General features: G+C 39.2%; 4 protein-coding genes across 5 annotated transcripts in view; all 4 read right to left on the bottom strand.

Moving 5' to 3' along the window:
- Nucleotides 1–4,218, bottom strand: part of LOC130215586 (zinc finger protein 658B-like) — a 93,963-nt gene extending 89,745 nt beyond the window's left edge. Inside the window, exon 1 of the mRNA XM_056447428.1 lies at nt 4,195–4,218. The gene's annotated coding sequence lies outside the window, so the exon portion shown is untranslated. The remainder of the gene's footprint in view (nt 1–4,194) is intronic.
- LOC130215624 (gastrula zinc finger protein xLCGF3.1-like) lies at nt 474–3,852 on the bottom strand. The gene is made up of 2 exons (XM_056447471.1): nt 3,560–3,852; nt 474–2,321 (listed from the first exon to the last, which is right to left on the bottom strand). Exons 1-2 carry the CDS (start codon nt 3,612–3,614, stop codon nt 1,351–1,353), a joined length of 1,026 nt encoding a protein of 341 aa, XP_056303446.1. The 5' UTR covers nt 3,615–3,852; the 3' UTR covers nt 474–1,350.
- Nucleotides 4,219–5,435: 1,217 nt separating the features above from the next.
- Nucleotides 5,436–12,477, bottom strand: LOC130215588 (zinc finger protein 501-like). Its single transcript, XM_056447431.1, has 3 exons — nt 12,299–12,477; nt 11,321–11,593; nt 5,436–7,472 (listed from the first exon to the last, which is right to left on the bottom strand). Exons 1-3 carry the CDS (start codon nt 12,351–12,353, stop codon nt 6,325–6,327), a joined length of 1,476 nt encoding a protein of 491 aa, XP_056303406.1. The 5' UTR covers nt 12,354–12,477; the 3' UTR covers nt 5,436–6,324.
- A 598-nt stretch (nt 12,478–13,075) lies between these two features.
- LOC130215599 (zinc finger protein OZF-like) overlaps nt 13,076–17,240 on the bottom strand; it is a 226,606-nt gene continuing 222,441 nt past the window's right edge. For both annotated transcript variants that reach the window (XM_056447444.1, XM_056447443.1), the window contains exon 3: nt 13,076–16,033. In XM_056447444.1, the coding sequence (XP_056303419.1) occupies nt 15,045–16,033 (989 nt within the window). In that variant the 3' untranslated portion in view covers nt 13,076–15,044. The remainder of the gene's footprint in view (nt 16,034–17,240) is intronic.

Here is a 17,240-nt window from a genome sequence, read left to right as displayed (position 1 = left end):
GCTAATGTAGACAAATGAAATCATCTTAAGCGAACATTTTTGTGAATTTTTGTCTGCTGGTTTGGTTTATGTGCTTCTTTAGCGGCGTAAATATGCTTTTAGCAATGTGTGAGGCAAAAAAAAAACTACCATCAGTATTAAAAGATGATTAACTAAAGGTAACATTTACAAACGGACTACCTGAAACTAATAAAATTATGTATCATATCATGTAATTGGTATCAGGTTTAAGAGATAACAAGTTAAAGAAATCTTTTTTTCTTAAAAGTGAGTTACTGTTATCTAAACAGACACAATTTGTAGGCCTATCTGCAGAAAATCCTCTAAATTAAAGGATAAAGATGATGAATATTCAGAAAATTCTACATTACTCAAGATTTGTATTTTGATGAATTATGAATATAAAAATAGCTGAAATATGGGTGTATTTCGCAATGTGTGAATCTGCAAGTCACATCACAGGATCTGCAATGTTGAATTCATTTATTAGTTTTCCTTCGGCTTAGTTCCTTTATTCATCAGGGGTCACCACAGTGGAATTAACCACCAAGTCTTCCAGCATATGTTTAACACAGCGGACGCCCTTCCAGCTGCAACCCAGTCATGGGAAACACCCATAAACGCTCAAACACTATTACATTTCTGTACCTCAATACTCTCCAGAAAACACTTAATAACTGTTTATTTCATTAGTATCTTTGCTCTAGTGTTAATTTATGTTTGTGATTTGTTTGTATGTTATGCAGATGCACTCCTTATCAATGACAAATGAAGAACTCTTCCTAAATAGAGATGTTTAACTCACATCCCAAAACATATCGCAGAAATACAGAATATTACAATGTCAGTTTTTTCCAATATCGTGCAGCTCTTACACACATGATTGAGTAATGGTGGCGTGACAAACATTTTCAGGAGTGTCCTCTAAATGTATCCACAAACTCCTCATGTTTTTAATATACAATTAAATTCATTCATTCAGCAACTTCACATGCTGATCTCTTCTTCACCACTGTTTCATCATGACAGAACTGTTGTTGGAAATAATAGTACAAAGGCGAGCGCGTCACATAGAAAAGCCTCTACAACTCGTAGAAATCAGGCTTAAAGAGAAAGGTATAAAATAATCATTAAACTAATGACGACTGTAGAAAGCAAACGCTAAATCCTGGACATTTCAGGAAATGTAGAAATCAATGCAGGAGCATTTGACTCCTTAAAAATAGACATGTGCAGGAAAATATGTACATATGCTAAACTATCAAATCTGATGTTGGTGAAAACAGAATGGAGTTTTCTGGGAGGTAAATTTTGTTGGTGTGTAAACATCTTTACCAACCGATAACTCGACTAAGGCCTCTCCACTGCATGAACTCTAAGATGGCTCTTCACCTCTGAAGACCTCAAGAATGTTTTACTACAGTGATCACATTTGTGTGTTTTCTCTCCAGTGTGGATCTTCTCATGTACTTTCCGGCATTCTGACCTAGCAAAACTCTTGTCGCAGTGTGAACACTTGTACGGTCTCTCTCCAGTGTGAATCCTCTCATGTGCGTTCCGGTATTCTGACCTAGCGAATCTCTTGTCGCAGTGTGAACACTTGTACGGCTTCTCTCCACTGTGTACAACCTGGTGTCTTTTCAAGTGTCCAACTCTAATAAAAGTCTGCTCACACTCTATGCAGGCATGCTTTTTCACACCAGTGTGGATCATCTGATGTCGGTTCAAGTCTCCAGCTCTAATAAAACTCTTTCCGCACTCAGAGCAGGAATAAGGCTTCTCGTTTGTATGAACACTAAGATGGATCTTCAGCTGTGAAGACCTCAAGAATGTTTTGCCGCATTGATCACATGTGTGTGGTTTCTCTCCAGTGTGGATCTTCATGTGTTGATTAAGGTTTGCTAATAGTGTAAAACTCTTCCAACACTGAGTACACGTGAAGGTTTTCTCTCCAGTGTGGACCAGCATGTGTGCATTAAGGTTCGCTAATTGGGTAAAACTCTTCCAACATTCAGTACATGTGTACGGTCTCTCTCCAGTGTGAGTCCTCTCATGTACTTTCCTGCATTCTGACCTACCAAATGTCTTGTCGCAGTGTGAACACTTGTACGGTTTCTCTCCAGTGTGAGTCTTCATATGACTCTTCAGAGTGTGTTTGTTCTTGAAACTCTTTCCACACTGAGTGCAGGTCAAATCTTCAACAGCTGTTGTTTCCATTAAAATACTATCTTCAGTCTCTGATTGAGTTTCTTCTTCACTTTTGACATGATGTTTCTCCTCATCTTCACTCAGTTCTTCACTCTCCTCCTTCACCATCACACCTGAAAAAGAAAATAAGTTCATTTGAAAAGACGAGTGAAGAATCTAAGGATTTGTCATTTTATTATGTTTTTACATTTTATTATTATTTTCAAATAATTATTCTTATTATTATTCAATTTTCCATGTTGTTATAATCTTATAGCTGTGTAGATTCAAGTGAATGTCTCCATTTTAAGGTCTGGGCTGTCTCTGGATAGTGTTGTGAAGCAGGAGTTTTCCATTGCTGTTGCTTGTGGTATATTAACACATGTTGGATTCATTCGGTCAGACAAAATCTGAGCATTGAATCATACGCAACTAAGATTATTCAATAAACTCTGCTCTTTCTTTACCATCGTGACTTCGTCTCCTGCTTCTGCTCCTCTCTGGCTTTCTCAGTCAACTCCTGTATTAATAGTAGACTGTTAATTCAGTTGAATACTGGTTAACAGGTTTGGAAACTCTGCTGACTTGTCCAGATACCTGGAGAAACTGACATTTCCAGATAGAATCTGGCATCCGTGGCTGGATCTTATTTATCCAGTGTGGAGCTGGTGATCTAACACTAGTTTCCAACAGTTTGATGCTTTCACATAACATAGGAAGGGAAAGTCTGCTTAAATCTCTACACATTTATTAGCCTGCACAAGAGCAGTGTGTTGCTGGATCAACCAAAGCACAAGAGCAGCGGAGTGCGCTGTTGACTAGCTTGCTTTTGAACAAAGGCGCATTTCAATTTTCAGACACAAGAGTGATTATAAAACACAAATACTTTGTTTTAGCTAAGCTTTCTTGAACATCAGCACATCATGGGAGAATCAGACACTGGTTTCAAAACAACCTCTGTCTTTAAAGCATTAGGCTACAGAACAGGACGACGATTTGTGGTGCACACAAACATTTTGGGTTTCAGGAGACATTCATTATTTTTCCACCACACAAGTAAATAGATTCTGCTAGAACAGACAAGCATTAAGGCAAACTATAGGCGCTAACACAGTGAGAAAAATCAGTCTGAATTATCTACCACCATATTACTAACTCTAAATAGAAATGAACAGACATCAGTTTAAAAGATGATGACTTATGCTGCTGATGATTCGACTTTTAAAGCTTGTTAATAACGGTAGGACGGCACCCCTTTCAACATTCGGACAAATAAAAATTAAGTTCAAGTACCAAAACTCATGAAGAGCTTAGAGCTTCAAAACATCAGTACTTCAGCCTCATTATTGAAGAGTAATGAATAAACACAAACCTATGAGTTCTTCAGTCTCTTCCTGTTTAATTCTGCAGGGTTCTGGATCACTCATCTTCTCACTGTCCTTCAATAAACTCTGTCTTTGCAGATTTCTCTTCTTCCTGATGGTCTGATGCTCGTCTTCACTTGTAGACTGATGGGAATACTCCAGTATTTAGGACGACGTTCGGAAGAACTCTGAAAATTGAACTGACACTGTTTCTATTTACTATGATCTTTTATGTGAAGCTGCTTTGACACAATCTACATTGTAAAAGCGCTATACAAATAAAGGTGATTTCAATTGAAGGAAACTGGTCAACAAAATAATTAAACTACGATAGTCTAATTAGTTTGAGGTATAAATAGTAACTATTGACATAAAACTTAATGTTTTTAGTCTCAAATGTCACATTTTGACACATTAACAGATCTTAATTCGCGATATTACCCCAAACGTTAACAACCAAACACAAACACTGAGCTCATATTGTCCTCTCAGAGCTCCTCTCTGGCTGCTGTATTGTTTTGGTCAGCAGACACACAGATAGAGGTGAACTCAATGCAGAAACTAGTCGCAGATTGTCGCTTTAATAAACTGTAAAGTGTGTTTTATTGTTGTGTAAACACGAGAAAAGGCGTCAACGACTCACCTCAGCTCTGAAGACTCGATGCTGAATGAACGCGTCAGTGCCGACGTCATCGCTGCGAGGCGGGAGCAAATGGGACCGTGAAAAAGCGCCAAACTAATAACGGTTTACAAAACAATTGCAAATGTAGACAAATGAAATCATCTTAAGCGAACATTTTTGTGAATTTTAGTCTGCTGGTTTGGTTCATGTGCCTCTTTAGTGATGTAAATATGCTTTTAGCAATGTGTGAGGCAAAAAACTACCATCATTAAACAAACGCTTTTAACAAAGTATTAAAAGATGATTAACTAAAGGTAACATTTCAAAACGGACTACCTGAAACTAATAAAATTATGTATCATATCATGTAATTGGTATCAGGTTTAAGAGATAACAAACAGGTTAAATAAATCTTATTTCTTAAAAGTGAGTTACTGTTATCTAAACAGGCACAATTTGTAGGCCTATCTGCAGAAAATCCTCTAAATGAAAGAATAAAGATGATGAATATTCATTTAGGAAATTCTACATTACTCAAGATTTGTATTTTGATAAATTCTGAATATAAAAATAGCTGAAATATGGGTGTAATATATCGCAGTGTGTGAATCCGCAATAGTCACATCACAGGATCTACAATGTCGAGTTCATTCATTCATTTTCCTTCGGCTTACTTCAGGGGTCACCAATCTCGGTCCTGGAGGGCCGGTGTCCCTCCAGGGTTTAGCTCCAACTTGCCACAACACACCTGCTTGGATGTTTCAAGTATACCTAGTAAAAATTTGATCAGCTTGTTCAGGTGTGTTTGATTACGGTTGGAGCTAAAAATCTGCAGGACACCGACCCTCAAGGAACAAGTTTGGTGACCCCTGGCTTAGTTCCTTTATTCATCAGGGGTCACCACAGCGGAATTAACCACCAAGTCTTTCAGCATATGTTTTACACAGCGGATGCCCTTCCAGCTGCAACCCAGTCCTGGGAAACACCTATACAGACTCAAACACTACGGTCAATTTAGTTTATTCAATTCACCTATAGCGCATGTGTTTGGACTGTGGGGGAATCCGAAGCACCCGTAGGAAACCCATGTCAACACTGGAAGACCATGCAAACTTCACACAGAAATGCCAACTGACCCAACCAGGACTCAACCCGGCGACCTTCTTGCTGTGAGGTGACAGTGCTGACCACTGAGCCACCATGTCACCCTGCAATGTCAAGCTGTGCTCCTAATTATAATTAAGAGTTTAAACAGAAAACAGTTCAGAAACACAAGCATAGTTTAATCCTAACAGAGCGAATTATTTTTTTTAAGGCAAGAGTAGATGAGACAAGTATGGGTGTTGTTAAATAGTTTTAGGACACCTTTGATTAAAGGTTTTGATCTGCTTTAAATGTTGACCACTGTAAACAATGTTCTCTTACATCTGATTATTACATTTCTGTACCTCAATACTGTTAAACTCTCCAGAAAACTCTTAATAACTGTTTATTTCATTAGTATCTTTGCTCTTGTGTTAATTTATGTTTGTAATTTGTTTGTATGTTATGTAGATGCACTCCTTGTCGATGAAGAACTCTTACCAAATAGAGATGTTTAACTCACATCCCAAAACATATCGCAGAAATACAGAATATTACAATGTCAGTTTTTTCCAGTATCGTGCAGCTCTAACATGCATGACTGAGTAATGGTGGCGTGACAAACCTTTTCAGGAGTGTCCTCTAAATGTATCCACAAACTCCTCATGTTTTTAATATACAATTAAATTCATTCATTCAGCAACTTCACATGCTGATCTCTTCTTCACCACGGTTTCATCATGACAGAACTGTTGTTGGAAATAATAGTACAAAGGCGAGCGCGTCACATAGAAAAGCCTCCACAACTCTTATAAATCAGGCATAAAGAGAAAGGTATAAAATAATCATTCAACTAATGACGACTGTAGAAAGCAAACGCTAAATCCTGGACATTTCAGGAAATGTAGAAATCAATGCAGGTGCATTTGACTCCTCAAAAATAGACATGTGCAGGAAAATATGTACATATGCTAAACTATCAAATCTGATGTTGGTGAAAACAGAATGGAGTTTTCTGGGAGGTAAATTTTGATGATGTGTAAACATCTTTACCAACCGATAACTCGACTAAGGCCTCTCCACTGCATGAACTCTAAGATGGCTCTTCACCTCTGAAGACCTCAAGAATGTTTTGCCGCACTGATCACATTTGTGTGTTTTCTCTCCAGTGTGGATCAGCATGTGTGATTTAAGGTTTGATAATTGTGTAAAACTCTTCCAACACTCAGTACATGTGTACGGTTTCTCTCCAGTGTGAATCCTTTCATGTGCTTTCCGGCATTCTGACCTAGCAAATCTCTTGTCGCAGTGTGAACACTTGTACGGTTTCTCTCCAGTGTGAACCACTTGGTGCCTTTTCAAATGCCCAACACTAATAAAAGTTTTCTCACACTCAAAGCAGGCAAACTCTTTCACACCAGTGTGGATCTGTTCATGTTTTCTTAAACATTTTTTAAATGTAAAACTCTTTCCGCATAACAAACATGAATAAGGCCTCTCGTTGGTATGAATTCTAAGATGAGCCTTCAGGTCTGCACGCCTCAAGAATGCCTTGCCGCATTGATCACACGTGTGTGTTCTCTCTCCAGTGTGGATCACCACGTGTTCATTAAGTTTTGATGAATATCTGAAGCTCTTCCCACACTGAGTACATGAGTACGGTCTCTCTCTAGTGTGAGTCCGCTCATGTGCTTTCAGGATTTGTAAAAGACCAAATCTCTTGTCGCAGTGTGAACACTTGTATGGTTTCTCTCCACTGTGAGTCCTCTGGTGTCGGTTTAAGTCTCCAACTCTGATAAAAGTCTTCTCACACTCAATGCAGGCATGCTTTTTCACACCTATGTGGATCATCTGGTGTCGGTTAAAGTCCCCAACTCTAATACAACTCTTTCCACACTCAGAGCAGGAATAAGGCTTCTCGTTTGTATGACGTCTAAGATGGATCTTCAGCTCTGAACGCCTTGAAAATGTTTTGCCGCATCTATCACACGTGTATGGTTTCTCTTCAGTGTGAATCATCTGATGTTGTCTTAAGTTTGACTGAAATTTAAAACTCTTCCCACACTGAGTACATGTGTACGGTTTCTCTTCAGTGTGAATCGTCTGATGTTGTCTTAACTTTGACTGAAATTTAAAACTCTTTCCACACAAAGAGCATGGATTGGCCTCCTTGGCTTCAGTCAACTCTTCGCTCTCCTCCTGTTTCACAACCAGGTCTGAAAATACATTAGGAAAAGTTACATTAGGAGAGAAATGTGAAGTAATGATCAATCAATGATCTACTAATTGTCAACAACTCTTTTAATCGATGGTCAATTATGTCATGCTTTCGAGTCAGTCTCTTGACACGATGTGGGGGAACTACATAATGTAGATCAGAGTTTCCCAACCCTATTCCTGAAGGCACACCAACAGTACACATTTTCATTCTCTCCCTAATCAAACACACCTGAAACAACTCATCAGAACATTGGAAGAGACTCCAAAACCTGAAGTTAATGGGTCAGATGAGGGAGACATCCAAAACATGAACTGTTGGTGTGCCTCCAAGAACAGGGTTGGGAAACACTGATGTAGATAATAATAAAACAGAACATAATACTGAACACATTATCGCTTCTAACCTCTGTCTATACTAATTACGGCGCTCAACAAACACCTTATTCTTACTTGTATTCTCATATACAAATTACAAATCTTTATATACAAATTACCAAAGATTCTGTACAAATCTTCATCTGCATAACCCAGTGTTTCCCAACCCTGTTCCTGGAGGCACACCAACAGTTCATGTTTTGGATGTCTCCCTTATCTGACCTATTAACTTCAGGTTTTGGAGTCTCTTCCAATGTTCTGATGAGTTGTTTCAGGTGTGTTTGATTAGGGAGAGAATGAAAATGTGTACTGTTGGTGTGCCTTCAGGAATAGGGTTGGGAAACTCTGGCATAACCTATGGCACACTGCATGGATACGTTGGATTCTCCATGTTTGAATGCTGAAGAAGGTTCGCAAAGTTATTAATAATATCACAGCATATTTGATGTCATGCTTGCATTTGGTGCCTACGTGTTTATGTTGTCCAAAATGATAAGACGTAAGCAGTGAAATCAGACATCACGGCTCAACAATAAGGACTGCCCAATGTACCGGGGCCAGTGTGAGAGACGCTCGGGACAGCAGTCAAGATCGTTACTGGCTCGATTGGGCCAGCACTGCCTTGTCACTAAAGTTTAATTGGCCTGCGACAGTGCGACTATTTGTCACTTGCGTGCAAATACAGTCTTAGAATCGAGAAACAGTTTGTTCTTTTAAGCCATTAAATGCTACCTTCTTTGTGATGTCGTAAACATTGTATTACTTTTCAGTTGCTCTTGTCTGATTGGATGTTTTGAGCACGTTATTTTTGTCTGTAACTTGATAACAACCAACACACCGAAGAGACAGCAACATGGTAGAACATCAAATTATGAGGCTAGTAACATGGAAGCAGACATTTATGTGGGTACAACACGTCGAAAAAAAATCAAGCGGGGTTTTGCACAGTTTGGCGTCAGTTTGGCAAAGCAGCCACCTTTTGTTAATTAATTTAGAACTGCAATACAATACCTGCATGTTTTCAATACTGCTCTTTTTGTTTTCATAACACTGAGTTTATTAATACATTAAACACATTAAATTCTAAATTCACAGACGTTGTTTTTGATGCATTATTTAAAATATGTGGCTAAGAAGCAGCCATTAACTTTTTTTGTTTTGTTTTTTGGCGGGAACAGTGATAACTCACACCTGCTTAATAGTCTTGAACACCTTGATTAGTTGGATCAGCTGTGTTTGATTAGGGCTGGAGCATAAAATGTCCAGAGCTGCGGCTCTCCAGACCTATGATCTACGGCATACCTGCCAACACTGCCAAAATTTGTACTTTGGAACTTTCCAATGTAAAGTACGGTAGCATAAACTGTTCATTTCTGACTATTCTCCTGTGGAGATATTTCATTTTAGTTTACCCAGATCAGCTGACTGCATTGAGAAGAAACATGTGACGCCAGTGTATGAAGTTAATGATGCTTTTAAGTGTAATTATTGCTGTTATTAAAGTCAAAAGTGATTGTAGGGTTCCTTAACAACCTCAGCAAATCATTGAATGGGCCTGATATCATGAAGGAAACCATGGCATTAGTGTATTGATACACGCCTAACATTCGAAAGAACGAACTTGAGTTTGCAACAAATGAGATATGTAAACAACCCATGTGGCTTTCTTCTTCTTGCAAGAATGAGTTGCACTTACACTTAAGGCTGATTTATACCTCTGCATCAAGTGCACGCGTGTGCATCGACACAGTCTGTGAGTGCTCGCATAGCCCTCGCTGAGGCTGCCACGCGTAATTACACATCACAATGACGAATAGAGCAAGCTCTGTGATTGGTAGCGCTGACGAGTAGGGGTGGGGTTTGATAGCCGTGCGAGCCCGATGAAGCGAGTGTTTACAAGTTTTGAGTGCCGTAGTAGCTCTAGATGGAAAGTTTTGTTTTGTGTTTACCTTATGATTAAAGTTGTAGCATGTGTGCGGGTTCCCACCTCTGAATGAGCGAGTTTGAGCCACTAGGACATTAAGGTAGCGTTCAGAAAAAACAAAACACTCGTGAAGAAACTCGACACAGAGGAACATTAAAACCTACTGCCAGCTAGAGTTTCAGAAGTGTTATTGCAGAGCAACACAAACAGCGCGCAGAAATATAAATGCACGGCAACGCACAAGGCATGCGCCGTAGGTCACGCTGATCACTCGACGTTAAAGTATAAACCAGCCTTTATGCATTTACCAGACGCTTTTATCCAAACCGAGTTACACCCGTGAACACACACCCAGAGCAGTGGGCTGCCTTGGTTCGGTGCCTTGCTCAATGCAATCACCTCAGCCGATGTACTGAGGTGGATATTTATTCACTCTCCCTACCAACATTATTGCTGGTACCTAGACTAAAACCTGCAACCTTTGGGTCCCAGGTCCAACTCTCTTACCATTAGGCGGTCAACTAACTTGCAACTTACTGTTGTACACCACGCTTACAAAGTATTGGTACTCTTGTCAGTGGAAACAAAAGCTGGTCAGGGTGACCCATACCGAATCATAATGCAATGTGTATTTATAAAGCGCATATTTCGTGTCTGGCCATACACCCAAAGCGCTTCACAATCATGAGTGAAGGGTTTCTCCAGCACACACTTGGATGACGCAATTGATGGAGTGGAAAGAAAGTGATACAATCAATTCGGTGGCTGGGGATGATTGGGAGGCCATGATAGGTAAGCAGGGTTTTTGCAGATATCATAATGTCAAATTTAAGACTTTAAGAACATTAAGTATTAAATTGAGACCAATAAATCAAATCAGAACTCAAATCAAACACGGCTCCGTGCAAACTGTACACCCGAAATTATGTCACGCGCACACAAAGCGAACCTCCGCAAACACAGCGATGACATCACATTCGCCGTGCGCACTGAGTTCAATAACAGAAAGCTGATTGGCTATTGCATGTTGGTCTCATTTGTAGTTGTAATACCACAAATTACACTTGGACTGCAACACCACGAAAACCAAGCAACAGCAACAAAAAATCATTTAAATGAGCATTCGATGTAGCGTTACATGGACATCAGAAAAATAAGACCTGTGTAAAAATATTTAAGACCTAGAACAGCGAATTCTAGACTTTTTAAGTCCTAAAATTTCGATTTGTAAATTTTAGACTTTTTAAAACCCCGCGGGAACCCTGGTAAGGGCCGGTGAAGGGAATTTGGACAGGACACTGGGGTTACACCCTACGCTTTACCAGTAGTGCCATAGGAGATTTAATAACCAGAGAGTCAGGACCTCGGTTTAACATCTCATCCGAAAGACGGTGCTCACTGACAGTATAGCGCCCCCTTCACTATACTGGGGCATTAGGACTCACACAGACCACAGATTGAGCATCCCCCGCTGGCTTCACTAACAACACTTCAAACAGAAACCTTGTTTCCCCATGTGGCTGAATCAATAGATGATCTACTTACTGTGATATTTTTTTCTGTGTCTTCGTAGAGAAGTTGATCGTGTGAAACTCTTCCCACAATCAGTGCAGTGGTACGGTTTCTCTCCGGTGTGAGTCTTTATATGACTCTTCAGAGTGTGTTTGTTCTTGAAACTCTTTCCACACTGAGTGCAGGTCAAACCTTTTACAGCTGGTATTTCCATTAAAATACTGTGTTCAGTCTCTGATTGAGTGTTTTCTTCACTTTTGACATGATGTTTCTCCTCATCTTCACTCTCCTCCTTCACCATCACACCTGAAAATAATTAAATAATTGAATTTTAAGAGGCTAGTTTTGAACAGTTTGATGCTATATCAGGGCTCAATAATGTGAGTATTTCACTTATATTTACAACATAATATAGATGTGTGCAAACTGTAAATATATAAACTACTATATATATAAACTATAATATATATATATATATATTATATAATATTATATATAATAAATATATAAACTACTACTTGCAATACTGAAGTACAAAGAATGTTCACTACTTTAGTACTTCCACTTAAGTATGGTGCTTAAAGAGCACTTCAACTTCTACACAAGTCACTTTTTTGATAGAGCACTTGCACTTTTATTCAAGTCTGGGTCTCTAGTACTTTATACATCTCTGTTTGCGGTGCAACGGACTGCTCACTGCAGGCGTGCACATTTTCAGGGCTTAAGAGACTTTCATTATTTATCTGTTTTCATGACTTTAACTGGATTCTCCCAGAACAGACGAGCATAAAGGCGAACTACAGGCTGTAACACAGTAAGGACGGTTAAATTGGGAGACTCTTGTAAATTATTATTACAAATTTTATTATTGTAATAACGCTTGATATGAACTGTAAGGCGCTACTTTTAATGTTTGGGCAAATAAAAAGTTCAAGGACCAAAACTTATGAAGAGCTGAAAGCTTTACTGTTGATGAGCCTCATTATTGAAGAGTGATGAATAAACACAAACCTATTAGTTCTTCAGTCTCTTCCTGTTTAATTCTGCAGGGTTCTGGATCACTCATCTTCTCACTGTCCTTCAATTAACTCTGTCTTTGCAGATTTCTCTTCTTCCTGATGGTCTGATGCTCGTCTTCACTTGTAGACTGATGGGAATATTCCAGTATTTACAGCTGAACTGAAGGAGGACGAGCTGCAAAAGAAGATACAGAAAAATCTGCTTTATTTACACCAGTCGATGAAATAATTATATTATAATAACTGTATTAGTTTAATTAGGTAAAAACAGAAACTACTGACATTAAACTTAATGTTTTAAGTGTCAAACTCAATATTTTGCGACATTATTACCCCAAACGTTAACAACCAGAGCTCATATTTCCCTCTCAGAACTCCTCTGTGCCTGCTGTATTGTTTTGGTCAGCAGACACACAGATACAGGTGAACTCAGTGCAAAAACTAGTCGCAGATTGTCGCTTTAATAAACTGTAAAGTGTGTTTTATTGTTGTGTAAACACGAGAAAAAGCGTCAACGACTCACCTCAGCTCTGAAGACTCGACGCTGAATGAACGCGTCAGCGCTGACGTCATCACGACATCTTACGTTTTCTTTACGCATCCGAGTCATACTAAGCTTAACATTGATTAATCCATGTGTGATATAATTTAGTTACTTTTCTCATGACAAACATAACATTGAATTCAAAGGCAATTTATTTGAGTAAATATTATTTTCATCATTAAATATTGATTTTCATCATTACCCAGATTTTTTTGGTGACTTATATTGCTTAATTACTATTTTACAAAATGTTTACAGCAAAACAAGTGTTAAAACTGAAATTTTATAAGGCTTTTGTACATATTATTTGATAGTTTGCCTCTGTACCCTGTTTTTTGTAATATCTTTTTTAATATTATTATTATTTATTCTTGTTTATGATTATACTTGATGCCATCCACTGTTATGGTTAATATGATTGTATTGTTAAAACACTATTGGGGGGAAAAAACACAGATGGCCCTAATGCAGGTCTGTGTCTGCTCAGAATTCAGTGTAAAGACGTGATGCCTCATTAAACAGGAACAGTAAATGCACATTTTTGTGAATTTATGCTTGTATAGGTTTGGTGCAGAAGTCCTTAAGAGGCCATGCATTAAAATAATTATTCCCTCTTATTTTGTCATGATCTCGATTAGATTAATTAGTCCCCTATATTAATCAGGGGTCGCCACAGCGGAATGAACCGCCAACTTATCCAGCATGTTTTACGCAGCGGATGCCCTTCCAGCTGCAACCCATCACTGGGAAACATCCACACACACTCATTCAAACACACTACAGACAATTTAACTTACAATTCACCTTTACCGTGTGTTTTTGGACTGTGGCGGAGCATGATACATGGTGCTCATGTTAGCGGGTGTGAAATCATCCTCAGATTAACAGTCTGAGATGCAACTTCACATAACTCACTCAGCAACGTCTTTAAAGGTGTAAAATAAAGATGCATCAATATTCTAACATGAGCTGTCAGCAAAACATATAGCAAATCAGTAGGACAGGTGGACTTTGTTCTGAGATTCATTCATTATTCTGGCAAGGTTGTGTTGTTTTCGGGAGTATCCACTGTTACGTTCCTACAAAAATCTAGAGGTAAAACTAAAATAAATAGGAACGAACAAATGCAGAGGGGAGAGTACTGCTTCCAGAGCCAGAATCATCAGACAACACAATCTTTGTCAAATTTCTAATCGCCATCAGGCAATCGTTAGTTTATTAATGTAATAATATGTATACTATCCTCTCATAACTTTAGCTATGTTGTGGTTTGGGATGAAGTGACACGCAGTGAAATATTTCGCCGAACAGATCCGCCACTTTTGACGCTCATAAACGACAATAAAGTCCTCGTCCTGCAGGAATTAGGAGGTTTGCTGAAGGTGCAGCTGTCGTGCAGTTAGGGGTTTGTGTCTTTAATAAACTATGACAGTTTGTGTTCACTGAACAGTAAGAATAATTAAAAAATCTATATGAAACAGTCCCTTAAAAGTCACGCCTCGTCTTCAGATTTGGGCTCAGGCATGCTTTGCACTCACACTAGCATAGCACCTGAGCCTAAGTGAACCGCGCTCTGGCACACCTCTTCCAACCGGGCCAGGGTCGGCCAAATGAACCGCGCCTGAGCCCGATTTAGAGCACTCACACTTCTCATAACGATCCGGGAAACAGGCCTGGGCATGGTTCAGATAGCATAGTGTGAGTGCGCCCTGAAGAGGCAAACCATCAGCTCGTCTGCTTCAATGACAATGGACCCCCCCCCCCAAGAAAAAAACCTTCTTTTTGCACAAATCACAGGGGTCACCCCCTTAAGCTCGAAAAATACGGAAATCTGAATCACATCCCTGAATATAGAAACCAAAATTGAAAAAATCACGGGATGTAAGACCACAAATAAAAAAATAGACAGTTACTGTTTTGAAGGATGTCTTTCTTGTATCTTCATGACCAAAATGACTCGGTCCTGGAGGGCCGGTGTCCTGCAGTTTTAGCTCCAACTTGCCTCAACACAAGACTAGAAAGAGCTTGATAAGCTAGCCCAGCTGTGTCTGATTGGGGTTGGAACTAAACTTTGCAGAACACCGGCCCTCCAGGACCGAGTTTGGACATGCCTGGTCTAAAAGCTTTTAATGCCAGTTGAAAAAAAAACAGTGCATATTCCATACAAAGTAGGAAGCTGATTGGTCAGTTCTTGTCATGTGACTCGCAGTGCGATTGCGGCATTCTCTCCAGTGTGGATCTTCATGTGTTTATGAATGTATGAAACCCGAGTAAAGCTCTTCCCACACCGAGTACATGTGTACGGTCTCTCTCCAGTGTGAGTCCGCTCATGTGTTTTCAGGATTTGTAACAGACTGAATCTCCTGTCGCAGTGTGAACACTTGTACGGTTTCTCTTCAGTGTGAATCACCTGATGTTGTTTTAAGTCTCCAACTCTACTAAACGACTTCCCACACGTAGAACATGAATACGGCTTTACATTTGTATGAATTTTAAGATGGCTCTTCAGCTCTGAAGACCTCAAGAATGCTTTGCCGCATTGATCACACTTGTGTGTTTTCTCTCCGGTGTGGATCAGCTTGTGTTTATAAAGATGCGAAAATTGTGTGAAACTCCTCCCACACTCAGCACATGTGTACGGTCTCTCTCCAGTGTGAATCCTCTCATGTGCTTTCCGGCATTCTGACCTACGAAATCTCTTGTCGCAGTGTGAACACTTGTACGGTTTCTCTCCAGTGTGAATCCTCTGGTGGCTTTTCAGTTTTCCAGCTGTAATGAAAGTCTTCTCGCATTTAAGGCACACATGCTCTCTCACACCAGTGTGGATCAGTTCATGTTCTCTTAGGTTATGTTTATATGTAAATCTCTTTCTACATATTGAACATGAATAAGGCTTCTCGTTTGAATGACTTGTAAGATGTTTCTTCAGCTCTGAAGGCCTGAGAAATGCTTTGCCGCATTGATCACATGTGTGGGTTTTCTCTCCAGAGTGAATCAGCATGTGTGAATTAAGGTTTGATAACTGTGCGAAACTCTTCCCACACTCAACACATGCGTGTGGTTTCTTTCCAGTGTGAGTCATCTGATGTAGTCTTAAATGCGACTGATAATCAAACCTCTTTCCACACAAAGAGCATGGATGGGCCTTCATGGCTTCGCTCTCCTCCTCCTTCACCATGAGGTCTGTAAATTGAAAAAATAAATAAATAAATTGCATTATAAGAGAAATGTGAAGTAGGTATGCAAATTATTAATCAATGATCGATTCACTGTCAATGAGTACGTTTACATGGACACCAATAATCTGATTTTAATGCGATTAAGACAATACTCTGATTAAGAGTCTACCATGTAAACAACAATTTTTGATTAATCAGATTAAGGTCATAATCGAACTAAAGAGAAATCGAATTAAGACATATGGAGTATGCTGATTATAGTCGCATTATTGACTGCATAAGTATATAAGTGCATTACAGACATGTAAACACCTTAAACTATTACCGTCATGCAGGACTTTGCGCCACGATTTGCGACAGGATAGTCCAAACACACACACAGTGACACTATTCTTTGCACCTACCGAGACCACAGACCCCTTCATCGTGAAATGCGGAGGTTTTTTTTTCTTCCATTCAGCGTGCGATATGAACTTCTATTAAAACTACACTCTTTCAGCAGTTCATAGTTGCATCCAATATCTCGTTTGTTATGGGGGGCATGCATGAAATGATACCAAATGAAAGTGAAAGTGCCAAACTGCAGTTAAAGTCGACAAATTAAAAATGAAACACCCGAAATTACATAAAACTCTGGAGGAAATGTGGATAGCGCGCTGATGCAATGACGTTAATCGAATTATGTGCTCCAACATGTAAAATGGGATCATGAAAGGAACATTCAAATAAGAACTCATGTAAACACCTTAATCTTATTATTGTTTTAATTCGATTAAGGCAAATAATTCGATTACTGATGTCCATGTAAACGTAGTCAGTTGACTCTTTTAATGTGAGGTCAGTAGGCTTGCCACGATAGACGGTGTTGACGGTGTTACCGGTTTTAAGACGCAACACCGGTGACACCGTCACCACATTTGTTTTTTGTTTTTTTTAAGTATTCGTTTTTTTATTAAATATTTATTTGAATTAAATGGAAAATATAATTCTAAATAATTTACTTAAGACGAGAGTACGCACTATAATTAAAATCTGAACATAGCTACAATGCGTCTTATTTTCATTTATCACGTGAGGAGAACGAGTCGTCAAATTTACAGAAAGAGAATGGCGGACCATTTAGTGTCAAAACGCAAGCGCCTGTTTGGCAATGTTTTGGGATTAAACCAAATGCAGTAAGAGAAGCTGAAAACGTTAATGAGGCAATCTGC

This window comes from Danio aesculapii, chromosome 22 (assembly GCF_903798145.1).
Source record: "Danio aesculapii chromosome 22, fDanAes4.1, whole genome shotgun sequence".
Classification (NCBI taxonomy): Eukaryota; Metazoa; Chordata; class Actinopteri; order Cypriniformes; family Danionidae; genus Danio; species Danio aesculapii.
Note: the sequence above shows the minus strand (reverse complement) of the source record. Positions and strands in the feature narration are given on the sequence as shown.